This window comes from Egretta garzetta, unplaced genomic scaffold (assembly GCF_000687185.1).
Source record: "Egretta garzetta isolate BGI_Z169 unplaced genomic scaffold, ASM68718v1 scaffold584, whole genome shotgun sequence".
Taxonomy (NCBI): Eukaryota; Metazoa; Chordata; class Aves; order Pelecaniformes; family Ardeidae; genus Egretta; species Egretta garzetta.
Genome location: NW_009259529.1, coordinates 1,424,092 through 1,436,268, shown reverse-complemented (window position 1 = coordinate 1,436,268; position 12,177 = coordinate 1,424,092). Strand labels below are relative to the sequence as shown.

The 12,177-nt window shown below is 48.1% G+C and overlaps 2 protein-coding genes across 5 annotated transcripts in view; one reads left to right on the top strand and one right to left on the bottom strand.

The window, feature by feature from the left end:
- Positions 1-937: 937 nt before the first annotated feature.
- On the bottom strand, positions 938-12,018 carry MTO1 (mitochondrial tRNA translation optimization 1). Of its 4 annotated transcripts, XM_035893097.1 has the most exons (13): positions 11,523-12,018; positions 10,602-10,891; positions 9,286-9,398; positions 8,961-9,151; positions 8,570-8,700; positions 7,897-8,101; positions 7,641-7,812; positions 6,839-6,957; positions 6,193-6,350; positions 5,669-6,011; positions 3,624-3,766; positions 2,682-2,886; positions 939-1,477 (listed from the first exon to the last, which is right to left on the bottom strand). In XM_035893097.1, the coding sequence occupies exons 2-10, from the start codon at positions 10,827-10,829 to the stop codon at positions 5,784-5,786; spliced, it is 1,545 nt and encodes a 514-aa protein (XP_035748990.1). In that variant the 5' UTR covers positions 10,830-10,891; positions 11,523-12,018; the 3' UTR covers positions 939-1,477; positions 2,682-2,886; positions 3,624-3,766; positions 5,669-5,783. The 4 variants fall into 4 exon arrangements, with proteins under 4 accessions (XP_035748989.1, XP_035748990.1, XP_035748992.1 ...); XM_035893096.1 differs by lacking the exon at positions 3,624-3,766 and having other exon boundaries at positions 938-1,477; positions 5,173-6,011; XM_035893099.1 differs by lacking the exon at positions 3,624-3,766 and having other exon boundaries at positions 942-1,477.
- CGAS (cyclic GMP-AMP synthase) overlaps positions 11,688-12,177 on the top strand; it is a 7,160-nt gene continuing 6,670 nt past the window's right edge. The window contains exon 1 of the mRNA XM_035893093.1: positions 11,688-11,801. Within this exon, the coding sequence (XP_035748986.1) occupies positions 11,688-11,801 (114 nt within the window). The remainder of the gene's footprint in view (positions 11,802-12,177) is intronic.

The window sequence follows — 12,177 nt, the reverse complement described above, 5'->3', positions numbered from 1 at the left end:
AAGAAGAGAGGGTGCAAAAGAAGCCTGGTAGACAGAAAAAACATATCAGTTTCTAAAACACAGAAGCTGTGGGGGATTTTTTTTAGCCTTTTCTGAGTCTTCCGTAGACCCTTCAGATTATTTCTGTGTTATAAATCAATTACATCATTGTCTGCTTTTTTTTTTTTAATTAAGGTTACTTTCTCTGGCTGCCTACTGATAATTCTTTAATCCTTTATGTTTCAAATATTTACACGACATAATTCAAACCTGCTAGCTTTTCTGCACTGATAAGGCAACAGTTAAAGAAAGACGTGTTTTCCTCAAAAGCTGTGGGGTGAAGTACTGAGGAAAGGTGGAGATTGGCTTTCCTGAGCAAAGCGACGGGGTAACCTGATGGTCCTGGAAGAGCGCCTGCTAGCTCGGGCCCAGCACAAACACGAGTTGGTGGCTTGTGTTGGTGCATATAGCGCATTGTAGCATATTAATGCCATTTTTTTTTTTCCTGCATTACATAGTCTCTGGAAATTACCAGTCTGCTCACCCCTAACTTGGGGCCCTCCCTGCCCTGCCAGCAGCAGCCACAGTAACATTTGCTGAAGCAGAACTCCTGTTTTTTTTTCTTTTATATAGGTATATGTGTGCATGTACAGATATGTATGTCTATATTTATATATATACACATGCATATACATACACACATACATTTGTATACTATAACCTGTGTATATTCACAGAAGGTGCCTATTTCTCTTTAATTATTGCAGTTGCCAGACTTCTTAAAACTCTGCAGTTCCTGTTTTGAAGCTGGATCCTAAGCTCATTCCTTAGTAAATAGGGTTAAAAAAACCCCAAATGACTAACTGTTCAGGTATTATTAATTATTGGGTTTATATATAGATATTATTTATGTTATATTATTATTATATAATTAGTTATTATTGTTAAATATTTAGTAAATATTGCATTTTGTAAGCTGGACTGTGGCTCTGCTAGCAGGGCATGGGTACTTTGGAGAAAGAAACATAGGCTTGTTTGGTGTTAAAAGAGTTACCTGTGTAAAACAAGCCTTTCCCAGATCAAAAAAAAAAAAAAAAAAAAAAAAAAAAGATGAATTTAAATGTAATTGTAAATTTGGTCCTACTGAATGGTTAATGCTAGTTATTATTACTAGAAAGATGTAGCCTGTTGCTAAAGTGCTTTTATGGATGCTTTGGAGAAGGTGGGGACAGGGGAAAGCAAAGGGCAACCCCGAAAAAGAGCAGAGCGGCTCTGCCCTGCCCTGCTGCAGTCGCTTCCTTGCAAGGGTAAATCCCGCGACTCATTTCTGGGCACGAATCCCCGGGATTTCCCTACTTGTGGCAGAGCTGAGAATAACTGAGATCATGACACATGATGTGATGGCTCCGCATCTGGTACAGCTGCTTCCAGATGGTGCCTGGCGCCCACCGCTGTCGGCCGGCCCCGCTCCAGGGCAGTGTCACCGAGCTGCAAGGTGCTGTGGGGACAAGGACAAAAACCTCGCTGAAGCGGCCAGCTGAGCAGTCCCAGCCCTTTCTACTTGTGACTCGCAAAATCCTGTCTGCTTGTGAGACGAGCCACCATCTGGTCATACACGGCAACTTTCACGTACAGCCACATCAAATTGGAGCTGAGGCACGAGCCTGTTGTCAGCTCCCCGCTCTTCTTGCCGCCCTGTGAGGCACGGTGTGAGCTCATTTCCCACCTGGCTCTGTGCCCGCTCTTCAGTTAACCACATCAAGCTCTAAGTCACTTGGAACAAGAACAGCCTGCGCTTCTTGGTCCCCAGCGGTGCCTGAAAAAGTGCCTCCTGGGGCTTGTGCTGGGAGCTGCAGCCAGTGCTAGAAATGAAGGCCTTTCACCCTTGACTTCACTTGCCTCCCATCGACACCCCAGCATCAGCTTTGCTGAACCCCGCTCCTCCCGGGGAGCCGTCTGCAGCCTGCTCCCCGTGCCTCCACAGGCCCCCTCCCGCAGTGGGGAGGTGCCAACCCTGTGGGGACAGAGATGGGGAAGCTGAGGACAAGGGCTTCACAGCTGAGCACCCCGAGGAGACATCGCAGGCTCTCAAAACATCTAGACTTAAGTCTGTGAAGAGGTTGCAGCCTCCAGCTTTTGGGCTGGATTTGCCATGACAGGACTCCTTGGCCCAGCGGTCAAGGCCCCAGCCACGTCTGCCTCCTCCCTCATGGTTACACATTGCAGTTTAGAAAGAAAAGGAGACCAAAAAAGAGCATGATTTTGTTTCCCTAAAGGATTCCCGTGGTTAACACAATAGATCAAGAATCAACCCCTTTTTCTATTTCCCTTTTTGTAATAGCAATTGCAGAGCAATTCTGCCATGTCCCAACCGAATCCCCCGGCCACCTCTGACTTTCAGCACAAGAGGGGAAAGATTCGTTTGATTTCTCACAAGCCCTGCAAAGCCATGGTGAGAGAAGGAACCAAACACCTGGAAGGGCTCTGAGCAGCACAGGCCGTGGTTTGGGGAGTGTCACAAAAAGCACCTCCCTGGTGGAAATGGCAGCTCCTAGGGGACAGCGGGTTCCCCCTGCATCCACTAAATGGGGGCTTGAGCTGCTTGTCACTGGGTGGAGGAGCGCAACCTGGGAGACATAGGTGTCAAAGCCAAGAAACCCTTGAGCATCTAAAAATGAATAAAAGTGAGGACTGCTACTTACCAAAGCCCAAAGGCAAGGTTCAATTAGGTAGCACGTCTGTACTTGCAAGGGCCAGCAAAGTGGGCGACTGAGACATTTCACACAGCCACTGCTGCACCATCACAACCATTCCAGCAGCACTGAGACCATCGAAGACTGGGTGGTGACAGCTTTTGGTGTCCCCTAGCGTAAAATGTCTTCCCGTTTTTCTCTTGCTCCCATCTGCCTGGCAGAAATAAAGAAAAGATGAAGAAACCAGGCAGTTCACATACTGTATAAATGAAAGCTAGAATAGGAAAGGAAGACAGCAGTTGTCTTCAAAAGCTGGTACAAGATGAAATGGTAGAGATCTGAGGGAATTTGCCTTAGGGAATAAAGTTGATCACCAGGCCTGTGTTCGGGGCTGGGGGGGGCGGGGGAAAGAAAAAAGGAAAAAAAAAAAAAAAAAGAGACTTACTTACACTGAAGCAGGGAACACAAAGACCCTTGGTATGTGCAAGGATTTAGGCCAACCTCTCCCCGCATCCTACCCTCCCCACTTGCCCGGCCACAGTAAGGATTACAGGAGGACAAAACGCGATTCATTGCGGCACAGCCGGGGCAAAGCAAGCAGACATCTCTGTTAGAAGCAGGCTCCTCTGGTTCTGCCCTTCCCCTCCTGTCAGGCTTAGCAAGGCCGCAGGACCTGTGAGGCTCTAAGCTCACTTTGTCTTCATGTAAAAACCAAAGGTTGGGCCTTGTAACAAATCCCCGGTGGAGTTAGAAAGCAGACGGCACAATGTCTGCATTCTGTCTGCCCATGCTATTTACAGCAGATTATTTAGCCTTTCTGTGTGGGTTTTCTTAACAAACTCAATAGAACTACTTGTAGCTATTTCTTTTCATGTTAAAAGTCTTCTCGAACAAGAACCATTCAACAAGCACAAGATGTTGCGGCAAGCCCTATACACATGAAACTAACACCTGAGGAACTGCCAGCCCTCAAACTTGTGCACACACCAGGTTTTCCATTTCAGCAAATATGGACATCGTTAACCCACATACATGAACAGAAGACACCCTGATTTAACGAGGGAGCTCACCAGAGGCCAAAGACCCACTTCACGCTGAAATATAGAGAGCAGTTGTTACAAAGCTCTGCTGGCAAGCAATACATCCATGCACTTCTGACTCAAATTTCCCCCGGAGTTAATGAACTCTCTCCCAAACCCCTTCCTAACTCATAGGCCATGGCTGTGCATTATTAAATTGCTAGAAGTAAAAAAAACAAAAGCCCACTCCTCCTGCTCTTCCTTTGACACCAGTGCAGCCCAGCTCAGCAGCACCACCCTTTGATTTACGCTGGTGTGCGAGACCAGAACCAAGGCCTTTGTAGCACAGAAATTTAGCAAAGCTGAGGAAAAAAAGTGTTCGCTTTTGTAGCGGGGTGTGAGGTGTTTGCCTTTCAAGACAGACATTATCAGAAGCAATGTCAAATGACTGCTGACAAGAGCTAGGAAATGCAGTTTTGAGATTGCACAATCTGCTAGAAGTGAGAGGATGAAGGTGTCAATAGGGCTTCCTTCCTAGTCCGCAAAAACCAGATCTAAGTTTTTACAGAGATCAGTACATCAAACGCAAGCAAAATGTGGAGATAAGGCAGTGAAGAAAGCATGAAACTTTCATGATCAGAGGCTCTGCTGCTTTGAAGAGGCAGAGGGGCAAGGGGTTCAGGGCTGCTTTGGATTCACACAGCAGGATTTTTTCACACAGCGGGAATTTCAGGAACACTGTTCCTGCAGCTTAAGTACACAGCAGAAAGTATAGCTGCTTTCCTTACACTAAACGTTAAGGCTTACAAGGTTAAAGTAATTCTTCAAGCTGACCTGCAGACCATGTTGCCTAAAGCTGATCCGTACAAGCCAATAGTTGGTGACAGGGAGAGGCTTTCAGGCGGGCAGATGATGCCCCAGACAAAGCTGTAAGCTCTGTCCATCCTCTTGCTGCATGACAACAAAAGGGATTTGCTTCAACTCCTTCCTCTGGACAGGAAAGGAAACACCCAGAGCAAAGAGACAGAGAAAAGTCCAGGACCATAATTTCAAAACGATAGCTCTATTTAACTCCAGGAAAGCTTGTTCCCAAGCCTGCTTGCACAGTCAATTCAGACCACCTTCAGAAATGAGGCTAGCATCAGAGACTGCAAGGATTCAGTAGGTGCGCAGCAACAGCTTGAATGTAGTTGTTCAGTTTCTTGATGGCACGTGGCAAATCAACTGCTCCAAGTGTTACCTCGTTCAGATGCCAGTTACGTTACTGCCACTTGCAGGACCAGTGCTGCTGAGAAACCCCGGTCCTGCTCCCCTGGGCTGCCAAGCCACCCACCCCCAGGCCCCCAGCACGTCAGTCTGTCCATCACCATGCCGCCCAGAGCTGTCAGTCCCCACACCCCTCCCTCAGCCCCCAGCCCCTGGCAGCGAGTCTCGCTCCCGCTGCCTTCACCAGCCCTGCAGCCGCTCTCGCCCCACCTTACCTGTATGACCAGGGAACTGCCGAGTGACAACCAAGGTCATCAGCAAGTTTCACGATAAGCTTTATTTGTTTTAAAGGAGAAAAAAACTGCCCAGGATAGTGTTTACATGCAGTCACTCTCCTATTTAAGCTTAAATATTCATGTGGCACACTTTTTTGTAACCAGGTGTCCCCTATCGGCTGACATCACACTAGAACATCAGACTGTGCGTAGTCACTGTGCAGCTATAAACACAAGTACTAAAGTCAACGAGGGCACTTCCCAGCTCAAGTCCTCTTGTGCTGCCGTAGGTTCAGCATGGTAACATTTCTTACTCATTTCAGAAGAGTAAAATGCCGTCCTTTCCAAGATGCTTTAAACAGATTTTGACCACCTGACGTCTTCCAAATGAGCGGAATTTTAAACGCAACTCCCCTGCCTTTTCGTTTGGATTGGCAAAAACCACAGGCTGTATTTAGGTTCTCAAGCATTTACTTAAGGTTTGCGCATTCATCACCTTTGCTCTACTCAACGACACTGCCACAACTAGAACCAATGTTGGTTTTATCTGTGAAGAGGCTCATGAGCACAGGTGATCCCGCCACGTTTCCCAGTAGGAGGGGTACACTTCTCTACAAAGGTGTTTTAACAAAGGTGCTCTCTGGCTCCTCTTCGGAAAACTCTGCTGCAATCTGTCTTTGGGGAGTTGCTTTCTCCGAGCACATTTCCCCTGGTAAATCCTTGTCAGTCTGAGGTACGGCTTTTAGCTTCTCTGTCTTCTGGTGATTGGTTTTCACAAATCTCAGCAGGTTAATGATAGCAGCTGGTGTAATCCCAGGGATGCGGCTGACCGCACCAATCTGTGTGTGGAAACAGGAACGAGTTAACCAAGATCAAACCTACACACTGGAGCTAGTGAGAAATGAGATCAAAACCTCTGGGTATTCCTTTCCCCGATTCCCCTCACCCCCTCCACGTCCCTTGGGAAGACACAGAAGGGATTTCATTGCTGCTCAACCTTGCTGTGGTCCAGTATCTTACCGTCTGGGGACGGTTAGACTCCAGTTTCTCCCGCACCTCTGTTGAGAGCGATGCATCAATGGCGAAGTAATCCAGGTCCTCCGGCAGTTGGAGGGCTTCATCGCGACGCACTTCCTCTATTTCCTGCTGCTGATTGACCACACACCACTCGTAAGCAGCTGTGATGGAAAAGCAGGGCAACAAGACCAGATACAGATGTTCAGGTGAAGCAGGTCATTTGCAGGAATTCTTGGAAGCAGAATGAGCAATCCCACTGAGACTGCTGAAAGCTCCTAAGGATGCTTCTAGCCTCACAGACTAAAGAGCCTAATTCATATTACTACCCTGGAAGAAGCCATACTCCTTAATTTGTTACAGGAATTAAGATACACAGGTTGGCTTTTCCTCTCATCCCAGGAAAGGATGGTCTAACTGACAGAGCAATTAAGGAGGAAAAACCCAGGAGTGAACACAATAATTGACCTCACCCCACAAAAGTGAAACGCGGGTGCTTGCCATTGGGCTGCGGCCTATGGTAAGAGGTCCGTGCTCTGTTAACAGTGTTTCAGTAAACTAAACAGCAACAGAAAACACACTGGGATGAACGGGTTGGCTCTCCCCTTATGGAACAAAACCGACACAGATCCCACTAACTCTTGTACTCCACCTTCTATTTTCAATCTCTCCGAGAGTTCTCTCCATTGAGCAAGCTTTCCCAGGGGCTCCGGGACAGCCCTTGCCAAAACCTCCATGTTGGCCTCTGGATGTTGAAGGATGTCAAAGGCACTGTGGAGAACAAGAGTAGGTTTTTAGGGTAGAAAGGATTCACTTGCATTAAGGGAGATTTACAGCTTTTCCCAGCTCAAACATGTAAAGATCTCAGCATAAGCCAGAACAACTGCAGGGCCAAGCTCACCTCCCTACTGTCTCCTCTCAGTGTACGCAAGAGCAGTTCAGCTCTTGAAGAGGGGCTCTTTATGAAAAATGAACAGCCAGATAGAAGGGATGAGGTAAGGGCATCAAGGGGAACCTTTCACACAGTCTGAGTCAGCCAGGTCTTAGTCATTGATTCAAAAAACCAGAAAAGATAAGGTGAGATAAAGGAAGAACAGCTACCATCTGACACTAGCCTGAAATCAATCGCTGCTTTATCAAGCTTCCGGCAAAGCAGCAGCCCACTGCAAAACCATCACCATGTGGTGACACTCTCAGTAAGGACAGCAAGAACTAACTGGGCCAGTAGAGCACCCCCTGACTTTGGGAGCCTATGTCAGCACCAGGAAGCGCGGCACTGTAAAAACACCAGTGTCATGCTTATTCTATCAGCAAACGTCAGATGTCTATCCCCTGAAGGTGATAAAGCTGGAATCTTGGGAGTACTGATGGATGGACACATGCTGGGAAACCACTAGCCAGATGTGCTAAAGCCAGCGCAGGTCAGACCAGAAAGGTTCAGCTGTAACCTTTACCTGACAGGCGACCTTCGACTGCTGCTAATGGGAACTTCTGGTGTTAACTGGGACCATTTGGAGACGCTGAACTGAAGGGATTTTAGCATTGCAATTCCATCCTCTAAAGCAGCTCTTATCTTAACTGCCTGATCATATCGCTGCTGTGACACACACCCAGCTTCTTCAAAACCTGGAGAGAGAAACAGCGTTATGAGACAAAGGTCTACAGACCAGGCAGGGCTGCTCACTGCAAAGAGCCACCACAATAAAATACCTCTGTGGGTGAGCCTGGCATCGGCATTGTCAGGCCGGAGGGACATGCGGAACTCCACACGGCTGGTGAACATCCGGTAGGGCTCGCTGGTGCCCAGAGTGGTAAGGTCATCGATCAGGACACCAACGTAGCCTTCAGTGCGACTGACAACGAAAGGGGGCTTGCCATGAACCCGTAGGCAAGCGTTGATCCCAGCAATCACACCCTAGGCAGACAGAAAACAAACCGCAAAACATTTATCGGTCCCTTTGTGGCTAAAACATCAGCACATCTGCCTCCAAAGCCTCGCGTGTCAAACTGTACCCTGGAAAATGCAATAGTCTGTGCTAGTAATCCTGGCAGTTTTTCTTGCGATACTACGAGTGCCTGAAGGGCTTCTTGGCCGCTGCTAAGATGGCTAGAGACAATTCCCACAGGTTTCCAATTATACCCATTGCACAGTGCTCGTGCTGAAATGTTTGACAGTGCTCCCGATTACTTTTGTTACTGCAATCTCAGCAACTGTAGATACTAAAAATAAAAATATCTGGGCAAGTCTGGAATTGGGGCGAGCAACAAAAGCAAGAACACCTCATTAGCACAAGACAGGCCTGGCGAGACTGCGTATTCAAAGACAAACGCCAAGGCAATATCCCTTCCCGAGTGCCGAGTATGCACGGTCAGAGTCACCCACCTGAGCTGCAGCTTCTTCGTAGCCCGTAGTGCCATTTATTTGGCCTGCAAAGAAGAGGCGCTGAACAAGACGAGACTCGAGAGAAGCAGTCAGTTGACGGGGATCTAAAAAGTCATATTGCACCCCGTAGCCTAGGAGAAACGACAAGACAGATCTTAGGGGAGGGATTTTGAAGGTCCCTATTTATCAGCAAAGGCAATCAGGGGGGCAGAATGACTTAGGTTATCAACTTTAATTTATGATTTAAAAAACTACCAAGGAAAAATCCCTGCATCCAAGAACTAATTTTGTTTCTTATGTCCTCTGTTCTGCTCCGCTCTAAACACAATCTCATTTTTATTAACTGGTAACCAATATGACGAATAGATTTAAAACCATTCACCCCCCTCACCTGGCTGTAATATCTTGGCTTTTTCCAAGCCTGGGATGGATTTGATCACCTGCTCCTGAAGCTCGGGTGGCAGCGTCATCGACAAGCCTTGGGGGTAAATGACATTGGACTCCAAGCCTTCGGGCTCCAGCCACACCTGATGTTCTCGGTTTGGGAAGCGCAGAACCTTTGATTCAAGAGAGGGACAGTACCTGCGACAGTAAATAGCCATGAGCACCACGTGGAGAAAAAGTAACTTTCCAGAAGCAAAGCAGGGGAGAGCCACAGTTTCAGACAGACTGTCAGCTCGTGCCATCGAGAGCCTCGCATGATGCCACATACTCACCGCGGGCCCCTTGTTGTCTCCCTTACATGGTTGTTGAGGTGGAGGTTATCGCGGATAATCTGCTGGGCTTTCAGGGTAGTGCGAGTCAGGTAACATGACAGCTGATCTTCTGGCTGAAAGAGGCCAAAGCTCACTCTGAGTTAACCCAGTCACAACACTGTCCTCTTCCTCAACATCTCTGTCTGGGGATCTGAAAGGGCTTTTCCGCGACATTGGCTCTCGCTTCCTGGAGAGATGGGTAGCGCTGTCAGACCCACTGCACAGACAGGACACGAGCAATCAGAGAGCTTGAGCAACAAGCCCAAAAGCAGACACAGAACAGAACTTGGGAGTCCAGAATTCAAGTTCTACTCTATACACTGTATTCCTGATTGTGGGACAGATATTCCTGTTAAAGCAACACGCTGTATCACAGCATTCAAATTAACCACAGGAATTCAAAGCTCTGAAGTAAGAGGAGCAAGTGCCGACTCTACAGCTCACAGCCAATTTAAGAAATCTCTCAAAACCCTGAAAATAACATGGAAAATGCAAGGTTTGGGAAAAAAACACCATGTAATGTATTTCACTGATTTGTCTGAAACAGGCTCACGTTCAAAAGAGTAATAGTGTTGCACCTCAGCTCCTTAAAACCTTTCCCACACGTACCTTGAAGGACTTCAAGGGATATTGCTTTCACCCCCACCACGACTGTAATAGGTTATTCCAATTCCTATATGCTCTGGGGCAAATTAACTCCCGATACTTAGTTCTGTGCTGCTTAACCACATTATGCAAGAATGCCATCTACTTTCCAAGACTTTCCTTGGGAAATTGAGTTTCTTCTGCTTTTAAGTTACTGTTAACATGCCACCTCTCAGCTCTGTAATGTAAAACTCCATCCTTTTTCCTTCCTAGTCAACACTGTGAAGGATCTCTAATGTCAACATTTTAATCTCATTCCAGAGCTGGAGTAACAAGAAGACATCACAGATCTCCACAATATAGGTCTAATATTGGAATTACTTTGTAAACCACCCACGTAACCAGCACATGAAGAATACTACTAACAATATCGTATTTCACGCAATTCTGACTCTAAAAGCGAAGAAAGTTTGGTTCTCAAGTGGAGAAGCGAGAGGAAAAGGGTACTTGCTTTCAAAAGAAAACAAGCAATTTCTCCTTTTGCGTTGAGAGTCCTCAGAAACATAACGCCTCCGGTACGAATACAACCCAGCTCCCTTCCCAGCCACCAACTCCCCGGCTGACGCTGAGCACGACGTTCCTGGAACCCCTCCCCACCCAGCCCCACGTGCATTTGCTGCGTGCTGCCCCACCTTGATCCAGACAGACTCGCTGAGGAAGCTGAACGGCACCGGCGGATTGTCCGCTGCACGTTCCTCCAGACCACTGAAGTCAATCGTATCTTTGGCAAGTCGGGGCGGCGTCCCGGTCTTCAGCCTGCCCACAGCAAATCCCAGTTTCTCCAGAGTCTGAGCCAGCCCGATGGCTGGCTGGTCCCCCAGCCGCCCAGCCGGGTGCGTCTCCAGTCCAATGAGGACCATGCCCCTCAGAAATGTACCGGTGGTCAGGATAACACTCGCAGCACGCACGGTGCTCCCATCCCCTGAAACAGCAAGTTTTCAGACACACACACACGTTTTAGTATCAACAAAGCCCCGGTACGCTGGCGCTTCCGCCTAAAATTAGTTTAAGAGCGTGCACCGAGGGTTTATCCAACTTATTATTTAACAAAAATCAGCGTTTCAATAGCAACAGCATTAACAGTAACAGCTGCAATAAGCAGCACGTAGTTATTCCTGTATCGTCCTTATTCCTAAGCACGTTCCCCCTGACACAGCAAACCCACTCCCAGGAAAAATTCCCATCCAGGCCCTTATTTCGGAAAGCGTGCTTACTAAAACAGCAAGGGGTAACAAAGCATGAGTCTGCTGGTAAGAGGACACCGCCGCCCCGTAACGCTGGCGGCAGCATACGCCATTTACCAAGCAAGATCTCAAAACCGCAGCGTGGCATTCGGTATCACTAGCCCGAAGAAAATTAAACTCGCGTAACCTCCCACTACCCCATCAATCCAGGTACGCTTCTCGTCGTATTACAGATGTTAACCTAGTGTAGTTCACACCCCGCCTAAATCGCCTCCCTCGCTCACCGATGAATGGGAAACGTTTACCCCACAGGCGGCTCTCTCAGCGCCGAGTGACCGGCGGGTGCTTACCGAAGTTACTAGCACATACCCAGAACGACGCCCGTGACTTGGCATTTCCCGGGACGGTCTGGTTCTGGCTCTGCCAAGAGAAGATCCTCCACAGATGCCTCGTGAACTGTCAACAGTGGTGTGTTAAGGATTTCTTTCTGTCACGAAAGGAGTTACTGCAAAAATCTAGGAAGTTACGAGACATATGGCGAGTCCCAACCCTGAGGATTTCCAAAAGCATCGATCACCCCCTTCCCTTTCCCATTCTTCCCGGGTCACCTGGCAGACACTCAGTTACTGCGCCACCCTGACCTATCAAGTAAAACTTTTCCTTCACAGACGGCGTTTAAGCCGAAAAGAAACTATTTGGTCAGGAAGCCTGACCGGTATATAAAACGCCAGGGCATTTTTAAATGCTGACCTCCAACAACTCACACAGCATTAAAGTACCAAACAGAAAGGTACCTAGGTTTGACAGGAAAATGCTAAAAACCAAAACACACACACACACACCCCTCCCCCCCCAATCCTAATTTTAATTCCCCGGTGTGTGTTCACCCCCGCCACTCAGCCCGCTCGCCCCTCCACAGAGCGCCCATAGCAGCCCCCCACCTCCGCGCAAGGCCCGCCCGGCCCGGCGTCTCGCAGGCCCCCGTCCCAGCTCTGCGCAAAGCCAGGCTTAACCGGTAAGGTTT

Coding starts and splice junctions, on each gene's coding strand:
- MTO1 (XM_035893096.1), bottom strand. CDS start 10,829: ATGGTCCTCATTGGACTGGAGACGCACCCGGCTGGGCGGCTGGGGGAC. Junction 6,958..7,640: donor AGTCGAAGGTCGCCTGTCAG/GTAAAGGTTACA, acceptor TGTTCTCCACAG/TGCCTTTGACATCCTTCAAC. Junction 6,012..6,192: donor AGTCTAACCGTCCCCAGACG/GTAAGATACTGG, acceptor TTCCACACACAG/ATTGGTGCGGTCAGCCGCAT.